Below are 23,512 nucleotides of genomic sequence, written 5' to 3'. Positions count from 1 at the left end.
CCTAAAAAATGTGAATGCAACGGCTTTTTGTTAGAGGTTGTCAAATCTGCTGTAGCATCATATCCCCAGGTCCAGCCAGTACAAAGGCTGAGCATGTATTCCCAATATCCCATGTGCATATGAATACAACAGGGACATATTCTTGGGGAGGAAGGAGCAGCAGAGACAATGTGTGATGAACTGATTGCAGCCCCCATTCCCTGTCCCCCTGTGCCACAGGCGGGGAGGAGACAGAAATAAGGAGTAAAGTTGAGACCAGGAAGAAGGGACGAGTGTTGGGAAGGTGTTTTAAGATTTGGTTTTAGTTCTCATTATCCTACTCTGATTTGTTTGTTAATAAATTATGTTAATTTTTCCCCAAGTCAAGTCTATTTTGCCCATTATGGTAATTAGTGAATGATCTCTCCCTGTCCTTATCTCGATCCATGAGCTTTTAGTTATATTTTCTCTCCCTTGTCCAGCTGAGAAGGGGAGTGATAGAGTGGCTTTGGTGGTCACCTGGCATCCATCCAGGATCAACACACCACAATGGGTATGAATCACTGCAGACAGGGAAAGGGCTTCAGTGTGAATCTCTGATTATTTTCAGACCACCCCTAATAATTTAGGTATTATATGAAAGAAAATTAGTAATATCTGTTCTTCTATTTATAGAATTTTAAGGAAGGGTGAGACATGTAAATTCTTGATTTTTGAAAAGTATCTTCTTACTTAATGCTGTGCTTGTACCGATAGTCTTTGCCTCTTGGAACACTATGGAAGGTATTTTTCTCCCAAGCTGCTACTGGTAGTGCCCAGTACTGTGCTATACTGTACTAGCTCACATTAGGACTGCTTTGTTTTCTTTTCAATCTATGGAGTTGTATAGTCCAGTCCTGAAAATCAAAGAACACTACAATAAAACAAAAGTTCAAATTTTGCTATATCTGATAGACTGGAGATCTGTTAGTGAGTATTAGTTTATAAACGTAATGGTATTTTACTAACACCTATGCTATGTATATCCAAGTTTGTATTATTGAAGTGATTGTATGCAAAATTTCTGACCTGAATATCTCCTAGAATTACAGTTTATTAAATATTCAATTTTTAAAATATATATAAAGAAATGGGAACACTAAACTTTAGAAAGTAAACCTCAGACTTAACATTTTTATACATTTTGACTCATTTTATCAAAGACATTCTGTATTTTTCTGCATTAATACTTGATCTTTTAATGATTATCATTTATAAATAACTTTATACTACAGAACCATGCAGAAATGAATGCATTCTAATAATGAAACCCTTGTCAGGTTAAGTGCAACATAAAAATTCTACTAGCATTTGAAACAAAATTGAAACTCCATCTGTCATATATTATCCCCAGCGCAGCTAGAACGTGCATGTATGTAATTGGATTATGATAAATTGAAAAACACCCAAAGTGCCCTACAAAAAAAGTCTTATGATATTTCTTCTAGGATTTAACAATGCTTTCTTAATTTGTATTAATGTCTTTAATGCTAAAAATTCATACTTCTAATAAAATGAAAAACATATAACTGTATTGAATAGGACTTTCTAGCATTTTCCCAATTAGATGCTTTATGTGAGAGAAAATATAATGCATCTCAAAGGAAATAAAGATTTTTTTTATGTTTCATAAAAGCTTTAGAAAGCTGACTCATCTATTTCTGATATTTAGTTGTTGCCATGCCTTGTGTGAAATATTTCTCATATAAGGAAAAGAATTCAAAGCTTATTGTTGCTGTACTAAAGCATGCATAAAACTCGCCATAAAAAAATCTATATTAATTGTAAGGAAAATGAATAAACCAAATTTTTTAATCATTAACCCTGAGTTAAAACTTTTAAAATATTTTTCCCTATCTTTGAGACAGTAGGAAGAGTGCCATCAAATGTGTGACATTTACTTTCTTCCCTTACTTTCTGATTGATCCCTTAACCAGACATTCAAGGAAGAAATTATCACACTCCCTTGAAAGGACTTAGTATTCTATCACTTCATTGTTAATAGTTTTTCCAGTTAAATGCTAAGGTTTCTCATTTTCACTTTGTTCTTTTAAATGGTCACCTCGTCCCTTCATTTTCTGAAGGAGAGTAATTTTTTTTTTGCCAGAATGAGCTTTTAGTGCAAGAATTCAGGGAGAAAACCCTCTTTAGAATATGTAGTCCCAGATAATACCCTTCCAAAAATCAGTAATGCGTATGTCCACGTATTCCTACATGGTTTATTTTATGATGAGATCAGTCTTCTGAAGAAGCAAACTTCTTTGAAAGTTTCTTTCTATTAACTATAAAAGGTCTAGTGACTCTAAAAGGTGACTAGTACCACTTAACTAGCCTGCACATGTGTAAATTGAGTAGATAAATCCTACAGTGAAAAAAAAACCAAACCCCTCATTCATGCATAGATGCTTGTTTTTGTTTTTTTTTTCAAAACTAAGAATACAAGAGGGAATCTGACTTTTGACTTCAATAAATATCTTTCAGTTAACTTTAGGCTGAGATGAATTACTCACTGGACTTGCCTGTCTTTCTGCAGAGACAGATGCGTAAGTTTTGATTGATAAAGCTACATAAAGTGACTCCTATCCTAAAAGCTGAAAAGATACATAAGCAATTTTTGTGACTTATGTGACCCCTCAGTCTTCACTTTATCTGTTTGTTCAAGCCTACCCTAGAACATCTTTGAAAGCTCAGATAATGGAATCAATTTTCTATATGGTACTTTTGTAAACATTGCCTATTTTCTAGTTGTTTGGGGTGTGGAATTTGTTTTTTTTAATGTAAAAAAAAAATAACCAAGTTTCTCATATAATGAGATTTAAACAAGGATTTCCAAGTTCTAAAAAAGAGGAACATGTGCACTAGATTCACATGTCAATGAATGATGTTGCTGAATTGATCCTGTTTTTCTGAACTATTCTTGAAGATTTTAAGTTTTCTATTGATATTTCCTATCTTGGTGATCAGTGAAGATGGGTAATTATGAATAAACAGCACAAGGACAATATTTAATAACTGTGAGCACATAGGCTAGCACAATACAATGTACTGCCGAAAAAGTTCCAAAGTAATCAAAACTGTCTGTAATCTATGCTCTATTCATTTCACTTTGAAAAGAAAATGGTCCTTTTAAGTCTTCAGATAACCTAAACAATAAAATAGTTATGCGAATGGAAATCCTGAGTTTGTATGTACATATAAAAAGGATTCAGAAAAGACAGATTAATATACCTGGAATTTTTGTGTGTGCTAGCTATAGGAGTACATGTGACCTTATAAATATTTATGTTGAGTTCAAAGCCATCTGTCAACAATTAAAGTATATGTCACATTTAATAACATAGTCTGCATAGATCAGGATTACTATAATTAGAGTATTGCGCACATGTTACAGCTGCAAAATGGAGGAGCCAGGTTTTCTCAGGAATTTTTTTTTTTAAAAAAAGCTTCTTCTAGTTGATAATATTCTGCATGGTATTTGATTGCATCTGAATAAGTAATGTTGCAGGGAAATAGCATAGACAGCTACTCAAACTTGAAGCTGAGAAAAGTTATAATCTTATCACACATAGAAAGACCCAATGGGATCTAAAGAATAGTTCTATCAAACCTTTCTGAGAAGGCTCTGATTGTCAATGGTCCACTTCTTTGTGTACCAATAAAGCTATTCTCAACTAATATAGTGTCCCCTCCTCCACCATTTCAATACTTCAAGGATACCTTAATTCTCTTTAAGATTTTGTAAAAAAAAAAAAAAGCATGATGCATTTTGACAAGACTAGGCAATAGAAACTATTTTAAGAATAATTTGGAGGAAAAGAGGATTTAAAAATACAGCCCTTCATACATGATAAGTCTCAATTTATGCAAAGCAGCCTTACCATACAACAAGAATAACTACAGGAGCATAGTTATACAGAAGTCATGAAAATAAATGACAACTCAAGAACGGGGACGGAGAGTAAATTGTGGGGGCAGGGGGGCAGGATGACCTTGTTTTAACCTCAATGAGAATTCACTTTCCTTCTGAAAAGTGCCAGCACACAATCTCAGTGACTGGAAAACTTTCAGTGTAAGACTTAAGTGGGGCACAAATGATGTACCAGAATTTGTACTAGATTTTTGTCTGAAGAATATATGCTGGATATGAAACAAAGATATATAGGACCTTAAGAAAAACTTGGTAAATAATGTAGAAGACTCTATATTTTTTTTTCCTATGGTGTGTTGCATGGCAAAATCTTCAAACTGACCAAAATTCAGTTCTTTGTATAGAAGGAACTGAATAATTCTATTGCCGTCCACTTATTTGTTCATTTTTCATACAACCAACTAGAGAGACATGGGTTTGATGGACGGACCACTCGGTGGATAAGGAGTTGGCTGGATGGCTGAACTCAGAGAGTGGTGGTCAATGGCTCAATGTCCAGGTGGAGACCGGTCACGAGTGGCGTCCCTCCGGGGTCCGTGCTGGGCCCGGCCCTGTTCAACATCTTTGTCGGCGACATGGACAGTGGGATAGAATGCACCCTCAGCAAATTCCCCAATGACACCAAGCTTTGTGTGGTGCCGTCGACATGCTGGAAGGGAGGGATGTCATCCAGAGGGACCTTGACAGGCTGGAGAGGTGGGCCCGTGCCAACCTCATGAAGTTCAACCAGGCCAAGTGCAAGGTCCTGCACCTGGGTCGTGGCAATCCCAGGCACAAATACAGGCCAGGCGGAGAATGGATTGAGAGCAGCCCTGAGGAGAAGGACTTGGGAGTGCTGGTGGACAAGAAGCTCAACATGAGCTGGCAATGTGCCCTTGCAGCCCAGAAGGCCAACTGCATCCTGGGCTGCATCAAGAGGAGCATGGCCAGCAGGTCAAGGGAGGTGATTCTCCCCCTCTACTCTGCCCTGGTGAGACCCCACCTAGAGTACTGCGTCCAGTTCTGGAGCCCCCAACATAAGAAGGACATGGACCAGTTGGAGAAGGTCCAGAGGAGGGCCACGAAGATAAGAGGGCTGGAGCACCTTTCCTATGAGGACAGTCTGAGAGAGTTGGGGCTGTTCAGCCTGGAGAAGAGGAGGCTCCAGGGAGACCTGATAGCGGTCTTCCAGTACCTCAAGGGGGCCTACAAGAAAGATGGGGAGAGGCTGTCAGTAGGGCCTGTTGTGACAGAACGAGGGGTAATGGTTTTAAAATAGAGGGAGGTAGATTTAGATTGGATATTAGGAAAAAATTTTTTACAATGTGAGTTATAGAACACTGGAACAGGTTGCCCAGAAAGGTGGTGGAGGTCCCATCCCTGGAATCAGTCAAGGCCAGGCTGAGCAACCTGATCTGGTGGGGGATGTCCTTGCTCCTTGCAGGGGGGTTGGACTAGATGACCTTTGAAGGTCCCTTCCAACTCTAACCATTCTATGATTCTATGATTCTATGAATCCTAAAATTTAAGACTATTGAGAAGGGGTGCACAACAACTTAGGCATCTCATAAGGAATACAATTTTACTTCAAAATTATGCAAAAGCTAGCCACAGCTGAGTCAGTTGGAAATCAGTTCTGGTCATCTGACTAGGGGAGTCAAAGACATTCAAATCTGCTGCTAAGTTATTCTTTTGCTCCTGGTCCTAGCAACTCCATGAAAGCGCTGTGACCTGACTAAACTTTCAACAAGTCTTTCCACATTATACCACACAGCACAAACAATTGTCTTAAAGCAGAAAAACCCTTGAGCTTCAATTTTATCTGTACCATCCAGCCAACTCCTTATCCACCGAGTGGTCTGTCCATCAAACCCATGTCTCTCTAGTTTGGAGAGAAGGATGTCGTGCAGGACACTGTCAAAAGCTTTGCACAAGTCCAGGTAGATGATATCCGTTGGTCGTCCCTTGTCCACCGATGCCGTCACCCCGTCATAGAAGGCCACCAAATTGGTCAGGCACGATCTGCCCTTGGTGAAGCCATGTTGGCTGTCACCAACCACCTCCTTGCTCTCCATGTGCCTTAGCATGGTTTCCAGGAGAATCTGCTCCATGACCTTGCCAGGCACAGAGGTGAGGCTGACCGGCCTGTAGTTGCCCAGGTCCTCCTTGTTCCCCTTTTTAGAAATGGGGGTTATGTTCCCTCTCTTCCAGTCATCGGGGACCTCACCAGACCGCCACGACTTCTCAAATATGATGGCCACTGGCTTGGCAACTTCATCTGCCAGTTCCTTCAGGACCTGGGAATGGATCTCATCAGGTCCCATGAACTTGTGCACCTTCAAGTTCCTCAGACGTTCCCAAACCTGCTCTTCAAGTACAGTGGGCCATTCTTCATCCTCGCAGTCCCTGCTTGTGCCCTCCACAGCTTGGGTGGTGAGACAAGAGCCCTTATCGGTAAAGACTGAAGCAAAAAAGTCATTGAGTACCTCAGCCTTCTCCATGTCCCAGGTAACCAGGACACCGGTTTCCTTCCAGAGGGGGCCTACATTCTCCTTGGACTTTCTTTTGTCTCCTACATACCTATAGAAGCTCTTCTTGTTGCTTTTTATATCCCTGGTCAGATTCAATTCCATCAGGGCTTTAGCCTTCCTCACCCAATCCCTGGCCACTCGCACAGCCTCTTTGTAGTCCTTCCAGGCTACCTGTCCCAGCTTCCACCCTCTATAGGCTTTCCTCTTCACTTTCAGTTGGTCCAGGAGCTCCTTGCTCATCCACACAGGTCTTCTGGCCTTTTTGCCTGACTTGTTCTTCATCGGGATGCACCTCTGCTGAGCTTGGAGGAGGTGCTCCTTGAATGTGGACCAACTTTCCTGGGCCCCTCTTCCCTCCAGGGCTGCCTCCCATGGCACTTGGCCCATCAGGTCCCTGAAGAGGCCAAAGTCCACCTTCTTGAAGTCTAGGGCTGAGAGCTTGCCATGTAGTTTCCTTGCTGCCCCATGGATCTTGAACTCCCCTGTGTCCTGGTCGCTGCAGCCAAGGCTGTCCTTTAGTTTCACATCCCCCACCAGTGCCTCCCTGTTGGTGAGCACAAGGTCGAGCATGGCACCCCTCCTTGTCGGCTCCTCTATGGCCTGCAGAAGGAAGTTGTTGTCCACGCATTCCAGGAACCTCCTGGAGTGCCTGTGCCCTGCCATGTTGTCTGTCCAACAGATGTCAGGGTGATTGAAGTCCCCATGAGGACCAGGGCTTGCGACCGTGAGGCTGCTCATATCTGGCTATAGAGTGCTTCATCTGCTCTGTCTTCCTGGCCAGGCGGCCTGTAACAGACCCCCACCGTAATGTCCCCTGTCCATCCCCATCCTCTAATCCTAACCCATAAGCTCTCTGTCATTTTCTCCTCCATCCCCAGGTGGAGTTCCACACACTCCAGCTGGTTGCTGACGTAGAGAGTGACAACCCCTCCTCGTCTCCCCTTCCTGTCCTTTCTAAAAACCCTATACCCCTCCATGTTGATGCTCCAGTTGTACGAGTTGTCCCACCACATCTCTGTGATGCCAACAAGGTCATAGCCCTGCTCGTGTGCACGCATCTCCAGCTGTTCCTGTTTATTTCCTGTGCTCCGTGCATTGGTATATAGACACTTCAGCTGGGCCCCTGACAAAGCCGATTTGCTGGCTGGAGCGACAGGAGTTCTTTTGGACCGCCGTTTAAGTTCATTTGCACATACCTGTGATCCTTCCTCAGCTTCAGGATGGCACTGGTGCCATGCTGACAGCAGTGGGCTGAACTGTGCTCCCCCTCCCCCAGCAACACTAGTTTAAAGCCCTCCGGACAAGTCTGGCAAGTCTTCATCCAAACACACTCTTCCTCTTCTCAGTTAGGTGCACGCCATCCGCCCCTTGCATCCCGGGCTTCTCAAAGCACGCCCCATGATCTAGATACCCAAAGCCCTGGCTGTAGCACCACTCCCTGCGCCACGAGCTAACCTGCCAGATACGTCTGGCCCTTTCAGGTCCCTGTCCTTCAACCAGGAGGATTGACGAGAATACCACCTGTGCTCCAGAGTCTTTGACTGTTGTACCCAGGGCCCTGAAATCCCTTTTGATGTTTCTCAAGCTGCTGCCGGCTGTGTCGCTGGCACCCACATGAAACACCAGTAGTGGATAATAGTCTGTGGGCCGTATGAGGCTAGGTATTTTCTCGGCGACATCCCTGATACGAGCCCCCAGGAGACAGCACACCTCCCGAGAGAGCGCATCGGGTCGGCATATGGGTGCCTCTATACCTCTCAGGAGGGAGTCACCCGCTACTACCACTCGTCTCTTTTTCTTGGTAGTGCTAGTTATCACACGAGCCGGTCGGGCTGCCTTGCAGGGCTCCAGTGCCTCCCCCCAGGTGCTGGGTCTTACTTCTTCAGTCTGCAGAGCAGCAAAGCGGTTCTGCAGGGGCACCTCGGGGTCCTGGGGAAGCTGCTTCTTCCTCCTGCTGCGCCTTGCCCTTGCAGCTTTCCATTCATTGGCATCTTCTGCCTGCTTGCTTACCTCATGTGTCAGTGGGGGGGGTTTTGATTGGTTCACTGGATGCTGCAGTTCTGGTGCAGACTGTGCCCGCAGTAGTAGTCATATATCTACGCATCTCTGAACTGGTCTTTCTTACCAACAGAGAGAAATAGGTGATCATAAGAGGCAGTCCACCTCATCCTACAGATAACCCTAAAGCAAGATTTAAAGATTCCTGTTTCTTTTTTTTTTGCTGACCGGAAGATATTGGAATGAGCAGCTCAGCTGTAAATACCTGTAAGTCATTGACATGAAGCCTATCCAACTATCAGGAAGTTCTTCCTTTTGAATCCTAAATTTGTGTTTGAATTATATAGCAGAAACAGTTAGAGGCACAGTTATTAACATTCAAACATCTCCTTAAATCAATACTAGTCCTCTATCAACTTAGTCTTCATGGATTTTACACAGCAGCCATTGCTTTTCCTCGCTCTCTCCAGAGTCAGCTCACAAGAAGGCTGGAAATGTTATCAAGGGAAAGAAGAAAGTAGCTTTATCATGCTGCTGGTGGATTAGAGAAAGCAGCATGTGAGTCAGCAATGCTGGTGCGTCACCTCCACTGACCATCCACTGAATTCCGTTCACTGAAACAGTCCTCTGGGTGAATCATCAGTTTATCCACTCACAATAGAGTAGCAGTAGGGAATGTAATGCACCTCTAATAATCTGGTAAGGATTTTGCTCATGATAGCACAACTGATTATGGTAATACAGCTTTTTCTGTAATGTCTTCTGAATGATCCTCCAGATGCAATGTCAAGTAACATGTTATTAAGTAAAAAGCATTCCAGAGGTGTTGATATTTTTAAAATTCTTCCTTTAACTGGCTTAATATCATGCCCTTTCACTCTACAGATCTGTGAAGTAGAAGGCAAACTCTGACCTTGAAATAGTTTGTCTGCAATTTTCATTATGTATCATGAAGTTTAATTCACTTCAGCTGTAACTTTAGTCTTGTATTTTCACTGATACTGAGAGGAAACGAGGGTTTACAGATCGTTAACTCCTCTTAAGTAACAGTTCATGTCAAAAAATTGAGGCAGCTTCTGCTTTTGTAGATATAAGCTCAGAATTGCCAGACTGGAAATACATAGATGGACAACTGATGTAGTTTAGATAATTTGCTGTAGAATCCAATCTTAGCTTATTTTTCAGTAGCAATTTTATATAAATATGCCCATTGAAACATTAAATACAAATTTTATTCTTAAAAGAATAAAAGAATAAAATAAGCATGTATTGTTTTGCTACTGTCATGATTTTTATTTCTAAGAAACCGCAAAATTAATAACTGATTGATACTGTGATCAGTACTGTTATCAGTGTATGATAACGAGCTAATGTTCATCTACTCATGTCTGTATACATGAATTCTTGCAGGCTGGTGAGTTCCGTTCCACTCCACAGCTTCCTTAGTATACTTTGGTTTCTTGTCTTATTTGAAAAACATCCTGTGTAATGATAGTCATCAGATTAATTGAAACTGGCTGACTTCAATATACATGATAGTGATTAATTCTCTATGTGGTCTTGTAAGTTCTAATTGTTAGTACTGACAATGTTTTGTTTGAAACTTATTTCAGAAAATATAATTCTGAAGTTGTAATCAGCAATTTTTCTCACAAATAATTTGATCTTTACTCTTGCTAGTAGTACATTTATATAGAGAGACAACATAGAAAGAAATAATGAAATTTTCCATTTTTTACCTAGTGTCTAGTTAATGGTTGGGATCCCGTTGTGCTTCTGCTTGGCCTAGTTGTACTAGGAGTTATGTTGTTACCAAAGAAACAAACAAACAAGCAAAATATAATATTTAGCTAAAAGAATGAGGAATTCACTTGGAAAACTTTTTTGGCAATTATTTATTTTCTATAAATCTCATCTTAGACATCTGCCTTTGCTCATTTGAATAGCTCCCTGCTTTCTATTGACTCTGTTAACTAGGATGAACCACAGTTCAATTGCATGTACACAGATGCCTGGAGCCATTCCAGCTGCTTATTGTCCCTTGGCCTTCAGCTGCTGCACCAGAAGGTCTTCTGCAAATTCTGTATCACATTTCTCTGCCCATGTAGTGCCCCAGGTACTCTAGGCCATCTCAGATGGCACCAGACAACCATGTCCAGAAAATGGAATCAAATTAGATATTAACCTATCTAATATTTCACATACTCTGTTCTGGAAAGACAGAATTTCAGCTTCTGAAGAAGAACATTAGTTCAGTCTACTATTATGACAGAAGAAAATGGTCTAATATATGTCATCTCTAACCGTGCCAAGGAAGAAAGTTCTAAAAATGCACATAAGAATAAGGTAAAGAATACAATTATTTGCAAAGTCTCTGAAAAACTATTTGTAATGTCTAATGGAGAGAATTATATCAATAACCTTCAAAGGAATACAATGAAACAGATGAACAGAAAAGAACAGTGAAATAAAAAATCCAAGCAGATCCATGGCCCTAAAGAACAGATACTGAAGATGTTCATACTATAGCTTATAGAAATACTTTAAATGAAATTTTGCTGGTGACTTTTTTTTTTCCTGAAATGTTTATGCTTCTCTTTCATTATTATTATCATCTATTTGTGCTTGTAGCTATGCTCTGTTTGCAGATGAGTGAAATGGGCAAAGAACATCAGTCTCTAAACATTAATCATATATACCTTGACTTTGTTCTGTTATTTAAACTACCTAGATAGAAAGAAGAGTACAAGCTATTATTCTAGGGTTGAATTTTGTTCTTATTTGTTATCTTAGAAGTGCCTGACTTGTTTACTTAATTTTCTGAGGATGGCTTAAATCTACACGGAGATGTTAGCAAGACATGCATTTTTTTAAGGCAAAAAACCTCTAAATATTTTCCAAACAAATCAAGTCGATAGTGTGCATAACTGTGCTAGCATGGATTGCACCAAGGGACATGAGCCAAGATTTTGCTCCTGTATTCACTTTGAACCAGTAATAACTAGAAAGAAATGTAATCGCTCATGACAGAACTCATATGAAAACCTGAGTTGAGGGGTTTTAGCAGTAAAATGCACTTCCACCTATAAAGCAAGGTTTTTACAGCAGACAAGACTTTTTCTTTTAGAATGTAACGAATTAGGAAAAGGATACTTGTTGAGGGACAATTAAATTTAGGAACTGTATCTATATTTCTAGACAAGAAGAGGATCCAGATGAGAGCACATACTGCTTCATGTCCCCAGTGCTTACAATGAACCTCTTTAATAAGAAATTTATCTTAGGGAGAACTGGTTAGAATAATAATAATTAAAAAATTAAGTTTCAAAGACTGATAAATGCCGATATTCAGTATTTGTTGCTCTAGTCCATTCCCCAGTTCTCTTTTATTCAGCACTGTAGACATCCTGAAAAGTTGTTTCTGTTGTATTAAATAAAATGGGTGAGGGTCTTCAATTGTCCTGCTTCCCAGAGCTGAATAGCCATATCCAGACTGCCTGTTGGAAACAGTCCCTAGACTATGCTAAAGCTCAAACTGAGATTAAGCATTTGTGTGGAGAGTGCTAGCTAGGTCGTTTCAAATCTGTGATGGCCAAGAGGCATGCTGATGATGGAACAAAATGGACAGTGTGTGCTCATGCTTAGGCCCACAACTTGGCTTTGTGGAACTGTACCTTCAGCGAAAAATTTTAGTCATTTCTCCCTAATTCAGTAGTTAACTTTCTGTGAAAATTTTCTTCACTTACTAAGTGGTTTTGAATGCTACATAAATAACTACTGAGAAGAGATGTCTGGATTGTGAAGTAGTAGTATAATAATAAACTAGGGTAATTCCCATTTATATTATTCAAGCAGCAACTGTTTTGGTCTTGAGGTAAAAATTATATATATATATATCAAGAAAACACAAAGGGTGTGTGGTGCAGTGTTGGCTCACAGCCACCTTACTGGTTCTTGCTCATGTTCAGGGAGCAGAATAAATGTCAATTTCTTTCTGTGTTCAGATGAGTTGGCCTAGACATCAGAATTTCAGGCGGTTGTTTGGCTGGTTATAGAGTGGAATGCATCTGCAGGCTTGAAATGCCGAATTTTAGCCCTGGATCTTGGGCAGTGGGTTTGATACAGCAGTGTGTGCATTTCTTGGACTTTCTTCATCATCTCAGGGATGCAAAGGCTATAGCTGATAAGAAATCTCATTCTGTCTTCGAAAATTCCACAGAAAAAGAAAAAAAAAAAAAAAGGCTGATATACTTCACACAAAATTATAAGGTTTTTATATTAAAAAAACCAAACCCACAGGGCACTGTAATGAGGGACTAAAAGAGTGGTAATACTACTTATCTAAATAACAGTCTCCAGTATAACCTGGACTTCTAATTTAGAATACGTATTTTTGTTAAGGATCTTTTACATTAGTGGAAATGAAACCCTGTAGGAGGTTCTGGCCTACAGTAGTACTCTGACATGAGTAGTTTTTAAATGAGATCACTGAAGAGAAATGCTGTATTTTTAAGTATTCAGGTATGTAATTCTAAGCAGACAAATAAACTTTAGACTGGTTTATTCCTCTCATTTGAAAGAGTTTAAAACAGTCATACTTCTAGAAATAATTCTTCTAGGTTTGTTTTGATTAGGTAAATTGGATTCACTGCTGGGCTCCTTTGGGATTCCCTCCACAGGTACTTAAGATACACACTTAAATGAAAGAGAGGTAATATTATAGCTGAGCTTAGTTCACATCGACTGCAATAGAGAATCATCAAGATATTTTTTATTGAAAAAGAATAAATTAAATTCATAGAAAATCAATGTTTCCCCTGAAGGCACATGATGTGTAAGATAAGTAAATAGGATACTAGATTTTTGTTGAAAGAGAACCAATATCACATCAGTTTCAATAGTGTAAACATAAGTTCCCTTCACTGTCAGTATTCATCACTCATGAGAGCTGAAATCACTTGTAACTTCCTGCAAACACAGGAAAGTAAAAAAGAAACTAGCCTTCCCATTTAAACCAGATTTACTTACACAAATTCATAGATTTTTTGAGAGCCAGAAGGAACCATTTTGATTATTTAGTCGAACCTACTGCATACCCTGTCCTTGAACGTGCGAATTAATTAATGCTTTAAGAACAAAAACTGTTTGACTGAGAGCATATATATATATATATATAAAGAACATGACCAGAATGGTTAATAAATTATTTTGACATATAATAATCTTCATGGTTTTTTAAATGTATGATATTCATAATATAGATTTGTTTGATTCCCTTTGAATGTGTAAGTAAATGTTTTTGATTCATTTGCTATTTTCATATACTTTGGTATGCTACACAAACAGGTCAAATCTGTGTTTACCATGGAGGTGCTTACAAGACTGGTTAAATAAATTCTTGAGGTGAGGTTTGGTTTTTTTTTGGTGCAGTAAAAAGATGAGCTTGTTTTTCATTAAAAACAAAAGTATTTTTTTTGTTCCTTTTTAACCACTATAATAGAAGTAACTTCTGTGTCATCTTTTCTGAACAGAGGAAGCAAGAACTGGGTTTAGGGTAATAGAACATCTCTAATCTGACTTAGTATTCCTATTTCTGTCCCCAAAGATATTCCATTAAAATCTTTGGCTAGAACACTAGTCTTGATAATTCATAGTCTGCTGGTTATCTAGGACACCCACAATTATTTTACAGAACAGAATATTTTTATCTTCTGATATGCATGTAATATTTAGACTTGCAAATTTACATTTGTCTGTATTTTATTATAGTATGTGTTTAAAAATTCATTCTATTGCCTGGTTTATCAGATGAGGTATCTTCTTAGAAAATTTGTCGCTTCTCTTTGTTATTTAGTAGTTGTCCAGTTCTTGTAGCACTGAAAGTTTTATCACTACCATTTTGTGGTTTATACTTCTTTTCAGATCATTTACAAAAATCTTAAATAATCTGTAAAAATTACCAGACCCTATAGGATTGTACAACAACCATACATTCTTAGTGATAATTTTCCTAATTATGCTTACACTCTGAGATTTGTTGGGAAGCTTCAAATACTCTTATAGATGTCTCTTCAGCAGCTGTAAGCAGCTCTTTTTACTTACTGAAATGTAGTACCAAGTCATATATTTACAGAACTTGGTAAACAATTTATTACAACAATGTAACTTCTGTCATGGAAACCTGTATTTTCATCCTAAAAAATGAAGTTTCACAAAATTTAATAATGGTGCTTTTTGGTATTAAACACTTTTTCAGAACTCCTGTTTATGCCAATGAAAGCCTTCCACTAAGCCATCAGTGAAATTCCCAAGGGGCTTTTAGGCAATTGGGCTATGAGAGATCTAAGCTGGAGGCCCAGCTTCCCAAAGCTATGTAGGCAATGTGGGAATTTGTAGACTGTCAAGGACCTTTCAAGTTGACTTAAGCCCGAATCATTCACCTGTGCACAGGTACAACAGTAGTGGTAATTTTCTGTGACAATAAAATGCCACCAGCAGAGGATGTTTTTGGTATCAATATCTTGGTTCAACAAACTTTCACTAAAATTAGGGGAAAGAACTGGCAAATCTAGCCTGGAATGCTGATGTGCCTACTGCAGTCTGACAACACTGGTGACATAACCCTTGCCACAATTCAGCCAGACTAACATGGTTGTCAATAATATTTGCTGTTATTTTTGTTGAAATGGAAAGACAATGATGCATGATTAAACCCTCAGTATTTTTTTTAAAGGCAAATTTAATAGACTGGAAAATGGGCTTTTTTGGACACCTGAAAGAAATAGATATTATTTTAGCCTGTGATACAAAGGGAAGAACATTTACTGTACTAGTTTTTGGTAGTACGCAGTACACAGTTGTTGCAATAACGACACGGACTCCATGGATGGTGTACCGGAGACCTTTATTGTCCGTCCGCCTAAGTCTTTTATCTCTTTTCTCTGTTACACGCGGAATGCACGCGCCTAATAATCTCATTCAATTGGTAGCAATATACTGTTCACGCGCCTTAAACTTCATTTGGATTTGTTATAGATTTTTAGCTGTCTTTACTATTTTTTGCCTTTGGTATTTACTTATCTTGTTCTAATTGCTGTTTTTTGTTATTAAGCAAGTGGTGTTCAAGGACATAGCTCAAATTCTTCAATATCAGACAGCTGTGCTGCACTCTGTTCCCACACACAGTTAGTAAACTTCCTTATTCAGCTGGAATACTTGATAAGCATATACAACAAAATTCTCCAGTTCTAACCTGTGTTTCTTTTCTTCTTAAATAAAAGCTTTATAAAAAATTGCACCACAATAGAATAAAAATTTTAAATGCCTTTTATCTTTATTTCTAATGTGAATCAAGCTAGCTTCGAAAAAGTACATGGATTGTATATATTTAATAAAGAATTTATATTAGAACTAAGCCATGCTTAATAGAGAACCAGCACTGAAATTTTTTGACTTGTATGGAGACAGTATTTCCTTTTGTGCAATAGGAGACTGAAGAGAACAACAAAATTCAAATTACAAATTAAGTTGTTTGTTTCTTAATCTCTACTCTTTCAAGTACAGTGAAGCTGAAGAACACTTTTTCAATGTTGAACATATATTTAAAGCAATTTAGTGGGATTGTCTGGGTTTTCATATTTCCAGTCATAAGTCAATAATGCACAATAAGTGGAAAGAAAAAAAAAAGAAGAAGAAAGAGAATATAACTACTTTGGTCTGAAATTTAGAGAAGCAGGAAAATATAAAGACCCAATTAAGTTAATATATTTTTAAGACTGAGACAGAGATATAGAATGTAGAGGGGGATGCATGTTCTCAGGCTGAAAAAAAAATGTATCTATAAATGACCTTATACTATGGAAACTTTGGCAGTAACTCTTGTTTGAAAAAATCTGTCTTGCTGGAGGTTCATTCCCACATTTATGCCACAGAATTCAGGGATAAAGATACCCTATCATACAGCTGGCTTTGGAGCTGTGTCATGGTTTGAAGTGAGCCAAAACAAAATAAGAAAAGTGTCCTGTTTAACTGGATGTAGTTCATTAAACTGTCTGCAGTTTTTCTTCTATAAATACTACATTGGCAGCAGTATGGCATGGATTGCACAAAGAGCAGGAAGCAGGGCAGCTATACAAAGGAACTTTTTTTTTCTCTTAGCTAGGTAGTTTGTCTTTCAAGTAGCATATACTGTCTAATAAAACTTTTGAATCAAAAGTTCTGCATAAATTGGTTCTGCTGATTCAATGGTCAATGGCATTCTCCTGTTCTTAGTGTTCCAAGTGGCTTTTGTAAAGTTATGGAGATTTATCAGAGTGATGTCTTTGTAGTAATGATTAAAATATTTTTGCTGGGCACTGAACAGTACTTAACAGATCAAGTAGTCTAGGAAGTGACTCCATACTCTGTAAATAAACTGAGTATATTGTCCAAAAATATGAACCCAGTGTCTTGTCTGAATAACAAAGCAACAACATTTTTGAAGGTATAAAACAAGTGAGTCTGTTTCAGACTAATTAGTAGCTACTTTCAAGAGAAAGAAAAAAAATTACAGGGTTTTTAAATTAGAGACTCTGAGCCAGAGAAGTTTTGGCCAGTGTACAGAAGTCTAGCTAAACTGAAGCAAGTTTAAAGCAAGAGTCTGCACTAGCTGATATTTTTCACTAGCTAAAGTTGTAAGACTTCATAACATTTGTAAGAACTTGTTTCTTTAGATATTATGAAGTTTATGCATATCTGAAACTGAATGAAATCTGGATGAGGCAGAGGGCACATTGTGTACGTACGTATGACGATCCTACCACTTAGTCTTTAAAAAGCTAGATGATAGCATTTGTACGTTTGGTAAATGAGAGAGATGAACATTATTCAGGTGTGCTTTGAGATCTCTACCTGTTGTCTTGTAGACCATCATTGGTCATGACTATAGCGATAAACAAAAAGGAGCCAGAGAAGAAGCTTGTGTACTGGACCCAAATCACCTACACTACTTAGGCCAGTATCAGCTATCCCTTTCCTTTGTTTTAGGTCACCCTTATTCGTTCTCCCAAAACAATTTTTGGCAACCCCAGGCACAAATTGGCAATCCCAGGCACAAATACAGACTGGGCGGAGAATGGATCGAGAGCAGCCCTGAGGAGAAGGACTTGGGAGTGCTGGTGGACAAGAAGCTCAACATGAGCCGGCAATGTGCCCTTGCAGCCCAGAAGGCCAACCGCATCCTGGGCTGCATCAAGAAGAGCATGGCCAGCAGGTCAAAGGAGATAATTCTCCCCCTCTACTCTGCCCTGGTGAGACCCCACCTGGAGTACTGTGTCCAGTTCTGGAGCCCCCAACATAAGAAGGACATGGACCAGTTGAAGAAGGTCCAGAGGAGGGCCATGAAGATGATAAGAGGCCTGGAGCGTCTTTCCTATGAGGACAGTCTGAGAGAGTTGGGGCTGTTCAGCCTGGAGAAGAGGAGGCTCCAGTGAGATCTGATAGAGGTCTTCCAGTACCTCAAGGGGGCCTACAAGAAAGATGGGGAGAGGCTGTTTAGTAAGGCCTGTTGCAATAGGATGAGGGGTAATGGTTTTAAAATAGAGGGGGGTAGATTTAGATTAGATATTAGGAAAATTTTTTTTACAATGAGGGTTGTAGAACACTGGGACAGGTTGCCCAGAGAGGTGGTGGATGCCCCTTCCCTGGAATCAGCCAAGGCCAGGCTGGATGAGGCTCCGAGAAACCTGATCAAGTTGCAGATGTCCCTCCTTCTTGCAGGGGGCGGGGCGTTGGACTAGATGACCTTTGAATGTCCCTTCCAACCCTACCCATTCTATGATTCTATGAATATCTGGATATGATTTGGGAAATAGTTCTTTCCAGGCTAGCACTGGCTTGAGCTTGGTCTGCTGCTCCCTGATCAGGCATATACTGTCTCAACACAGTTTTTTTTTCCCTTCAGCTTCTACCAGATGCCCATGAATCACCATTTTGGATTCACCAATATAGAGCTGCAGCACAGCTGTCATACTATTCCAGATATTTCAAACTGAAAAATCCACACAAAATAATAATTGTATCTTAAGGCCATGTGGACACCACGTGGGTCTTTAAGAGATCTAGGGCTGGTTACTACATAGCATGGATGCAGTCTCTCTGCTCTAAAGAGGATTAGCCTGAAGGAGTGAGGACGTGTCTATCCATTCCACTTGGCCTGTGGGCCAAGAATTGGTGTCTGATCTTCTTTTATCTAGTAATAAAGACACAGACACTTTGTATTTTTAAAAAATTAGAAATGAAGCATACATCTCTAGATACCGCTCTTTTAAATCTTGCTGTAAGCCAGGGAAAAAAAAAATTAAAAAATCAGAACTCTAATTTTGTGGATCCTGGAGTTTTCTTTTTAAATCAGAAAATCACTAGAGAGATATATACAAAATTCTGGATACTCAATGAAGTTCTCCATCTGTACTGCTAACTTGTATACCATATGTTGTCTTCAGCTGTTACAGGGCAAATCATTTCCTAAATATGACAAATGGGATCTCCGACAGACAGGCAGTGGTGGAGGTATGGATGAACAAATCAGTGGAGATTGTGATGACGAAGATGGTTGTGGAGGATCAGGAAGTGGAGAAGTCAAAAGAGTCCTGAAAATTACAGACCGTAAGTCCATGATTATGTTTCCTTCATGCATTTAAATAGTGAATTGTCATATTTTCCACTAAGAAATACCACTGAATTATCTCATAAAAGATGTGGAAAAGTTGTCTGTATAATATTTCCAAGATTTACAGGAATATGACTGTAATTATAGGATTTCTATGAGCGTGGTATGAATATGAGTATCATAACACGTTAACACATATTTGACATGATGTAGACTCACCTCAACATAGTATTTTAGTCAAATAAATAGTGTAACAATGACATGTCCCTGTGAGTAACTACTTAAAAATGAAAACTTCAGCAACTAAGCAGAGAAATTGTTCTAATTTTTTATGGAACTATGGGAAAATATCAGCTTTAGTTGTGGTAGCTGAATTTCATGGAGCACTATTGGAGCCAATGTACTGTAGCCCGCTCAACATCAATGCCTTTATTGCTTCTTATACTTCTTTCTGCTTTTCTTACTGTTTTGGGTTTTTGTGTGTGTGTGTGTTTCGGATGTCTTTTTTCTTTTCTGAACCACATTTGTAATAATTTTCTTCAAAAAATAATTTGTTTGTGCACTTCAGTAGCATGGAACTGCAAGCATGAGCAGTTGGATTCAAGTACTCCTCTGAATGAGGATGTTATTCCACATCTTACTTCTCTTACCAATGTAGGAATATAGGTGGAGATGATGGGAATAAATACCCAGTATCATCAGAATTGTATTTCTGCATTTTGCCTTGCAAAATAGATAAGATTATAGATAATAATAGATAAGAAGCCAAGATTGGTGTCAATCCCCAAATTTATCTATACTTACTGAATTTGAGTGTATTCCAAGTTTCCAAGCTTAAGTGAGAATTCCGGGTCCTTCTTGACTTTACAGTGAAAAGGAAGGCAACTTAGAAATGTGTCCACAGAGAAACTGTAGTGTATGCTTGCCCATTTCTGATTTGAACAACTGTAGTAATGAGACTCTGAGCATCTTGGAACATGCCTTAGCAGATCAGTTTGGATGCAGCCTAAGATAGTGTTGAACTGATACCTAGTCTATAAGTTTTCAGGTCCTGCTATAACTTCCCTAGACAAAATTTTAAGAGATCTGCAAAAAGATTTGGACACTTATTTCCAGAGAGTGCCTTTGAAGATTTAACTTTGAGAAAAGAAGTTAAAGATCAAATATTTGAAAACAGATGTACTTTGGAATACCGGATATATTATATCTATTTGATAATGACACTCTATGGTACAGAATGACTGTAAAGTAATCTTAGAATATGACTAGGTCTATTAAGAAAGTATTAAATGACAAAAGAATTGCTGGAATAGTACATTTTCTTTCATCCTTGTCTACTGCATTAGAATTTCCTTCGTATTGATATATTCAGTGTAATCTTTTCAAAATGTCAAAAATATAATTAGCCTTCATATTCTACACATATTATAAATCTCTAGAACTATGTATTAGACATACTGAAGTTTGCATGTAATGGTGCTTCTTTTAAGCCTTTTATAAGATACTTAACAAAAATATGACTGTTCAATATTATGACTTGTGCATCTATCTTGAGTTACTAGTACTTTTGATGAGTTGTTGTGATTTTATGGATTGATGCTGACATGTATTTAATACTTGGAATGCACCATAAAAGGTGTCTTGAATATATACCAGAAAGAGTCCTAGAAAACACTGCTTTTCTGGGGTATCACATATGCTTATGGACATGGACTTTCTGTCCAATAGAAACATTAAAACATCCAAATTAGTAAGAATTTTGTTACAATATATGTCAGGAAAATATTTTCCTTCAGAAATCACTTAAGTGTACAGAACAATCCTTCTTTTGTATCACTGTGATATCATAGTAGAATTTTCGGAATTAAAAGTGAAAAAAAACCATAAAATAAGTGTATTTTAATAAGCAATCAAAATTATCTTCTCAAGATTTATGATTTTAAGTGAGGTACTAGAATTGAAAATTAAAATGTAAACATCATCATGATTTAAGTTGGTGAAATTTCTTAGCTTCAGGAGACTGTTATCAATTTCAAGCAAAGTCAGATCCTGAACTCCTTGGTTTTTAACTCAAATGCTATATTTACTCTAGTGATATTTCTTACTGATCTTTGCTGATCTTTTGAAAGGCATGACTGAACTTCAGCTAAACCTAGCATGTTTGATCCTCAATGTTATCTTGCTAGTTCTAGTGCTTTTTTTTGTGCATCCCAATTTTTTTTTTTTTAGTTGCATGCAAATAGCCAGAAATGTCTGAGTACTCTTCTGTACTTAGAGATGGTTTGTATTTTATCGTATATGCCATGGTAGACCAAACTTGATTTTTTATATAAAAACTTATATTTGTAGTCCTAGGTAAACTGATACAATAAAGAAAAAAAAACAAAACCCTGCACTTGCAGTGTGAACCACATAAAAAAGTTAGATGTGTTCAAATCCAACTCTTCATAAACTTCTGCAAACATTTGTAGTCTTACAAGTCAAGCTCAAGAACTGCTATACATCTATACAGTGTTGCTTTGTTTCTTCTGGTATAAAACAGATAATTGCTCAGATTTTCCACTGTTACTTCCAATGCAACTTCTATGCATTATAAAACACTAGCTTATCAGCATAACATGACCACATTTTTAAACTGAAAAACAGACCTCAGCTGCAGTAGAACTGCAGCTGTTAGAAACACAACGGACTGAATTGACCAATGCCCATATAGCGAATTAGGAATCGTAGCTAAAGAAAAATTACACAGGTGAGAAATATCAGTGGCACAATATTTAATTATTATTTACTTTCAATTTGTGAAAAAAACCAGTAAGAAAACCATAAAGACAGAAGATAGAAATGAGATGGGGAAAATAAAACATAAATGTGAGTCATACTCCTCTTTCAGTGTAGTACAGAGACTGAGTTCTCCGTCTATATTGATAAATGTGTGACATGTAAAAACCGTGAATGACACCAGGATTGAGCTGAAGCACCAAATTAGTTTGAATGTGTGAATATGAAGCCACCTTTCAGTGTTACAGTTTTAAATGCATACTTTTGTTACTGTCATTTTGTCTACAAAGAAAAAAAATAAAGTAAAAAAAAAAGTTAACTAAAAAACTTTCAAGAAGTTTTAATAAAATCCAGAAACAAGATACTTACTTTCTTGTCATAGATAAGCATTATTATAGGACTTTATAATGCATTTATGACTTTTGAAGCTCAAAAAATAATTTTTACTTATACAACAGATAAGTTAATTCCTAAGTATTTTTAATATGTCACATTAAAATGTGCGGAAAAAAAAAGATTATTTCTGGAGTTTAGTAACATATACATTTTAACTGTATCCATTTTACACGAGTGATTCACTTTACCTTGTACTCTTTTGGTACATGGTGACATACAGACAGTATTTTTTTCTTGTCACCAAATAAACTTTTACAGCCTTTTTCTTCTGGGCAACTTGGTGTTCTCTCCTGATCAGCCAGGAAAGAAAGGGGAATTACTAACTGTTTTGTATTACAACAGAGTCTGGAGGTCCTAGCCAAACCCTGGACTCCTTTTTGTTGGCTGTTCCAGACATTTTCACGAAGGAGATGATCTTGTCTGCAACAAATTCATAATCTTATACAAGATGATAAAGTATGATACAGAAGTAGCCCTTTTAAGTACATTGCTTTGTATAAAAATAAGAAGTGTGAAGACATATCCACCTTTTCTGAGGTCATGTCATTGCTTTCAGAATACGTATATAATTCTCAGACCTGGAAGGACCAGAGGGGAAGTGAGAAGATATTTTTTCTGCCAAGATAAATCTCTAGCAATTTTGTGTGAAAGCATAGCCTCTGAAGTCGAAGACTACTTATTTCTACACTCAGTGTCACAGACATAAGAATTGTATTCACTTAGTGTTGGAGACTGACAAGTGCGTGGTGACAGGCTTTAGACTTTGGAAGGCATCAGTGGAGAGACTTGGTGTTTATGACTCAGAAGTGATAGCCCTAGCATTACACTGGTGTTTAAAATATGTTGTAGTTTTAAAAATTATTGTTTTCATATCAAACATTTAATCTTTACATTACATTCAATCTTTCGAAGCCCTACAATTGTGCTGACTACTTCACTCTGCATAAGTACTCTTAAAATATAGCAAATTGGTGCAGTTATTTGAAGGAATAGTACTAGAAAGGAGAGTGTACTTTAAATGTATAAAATAAACAGTAGTATAAAGTCTTGACACTTCATTTGCTGGTTTTATTCTACTCTAACCCAGGAGTTCCCACAGGACTATTTCATGCATCACAATGAACTACCTCCTCAAAAACCCCTGCAGAATGGAGGTAATAACAACAAATACTTATCATCTATATATTGATTTGAATCTGTTTTCAAACAGCTCTGAGAGGAAGGGCTAATCCTGAT

General features: G+C 38.2%; 1 protein-coding gene across 2 annotated transcripts in view; it reads left to right on the top strand.

Moving 5' to 3' along the window:
* The window catches only part of GPC5 (glypican 5), a 698,961-nt gene that overhangs the window by 366,601 nt on the left and 308,848 nt on the right, over positions 1-23,512 (top strand). For both annotated transcript variants that reach the window (XM_086771461.1, XM_086771454.1), the window contains exon 7: positions 18,936-19,098. In XM_086771461.1, coding sequence (XP_086627587.1) covers positions 18,936-19,098 — 163 coding nt within the window. The remainder of the gene's footprint in view (positions 1-18,935; positions 19,099-23,512) is intronic.

Source organism: Chlamydotis macqueenii, chromosome 1, assembly GCF_036417535.1.
Source record: "Chlamydotis macqueenii isolate bChlMac1 chromosome 1, bChlMac1.mat, whole genome shotgun sequence".
Classification (NCBI taxonomy): domain Eukaryota; kingdom Metazoa; phylum Chordata; class Aves; order Otidiformes; family Otididae; genus Chlamydotis; species Chlamydotis macqueenii.
The sequence above is the reverse complement of the archived record's forward strand: the minus strand, read 5'-3'. Positions and strand labels throughout refer to the sequence as shown.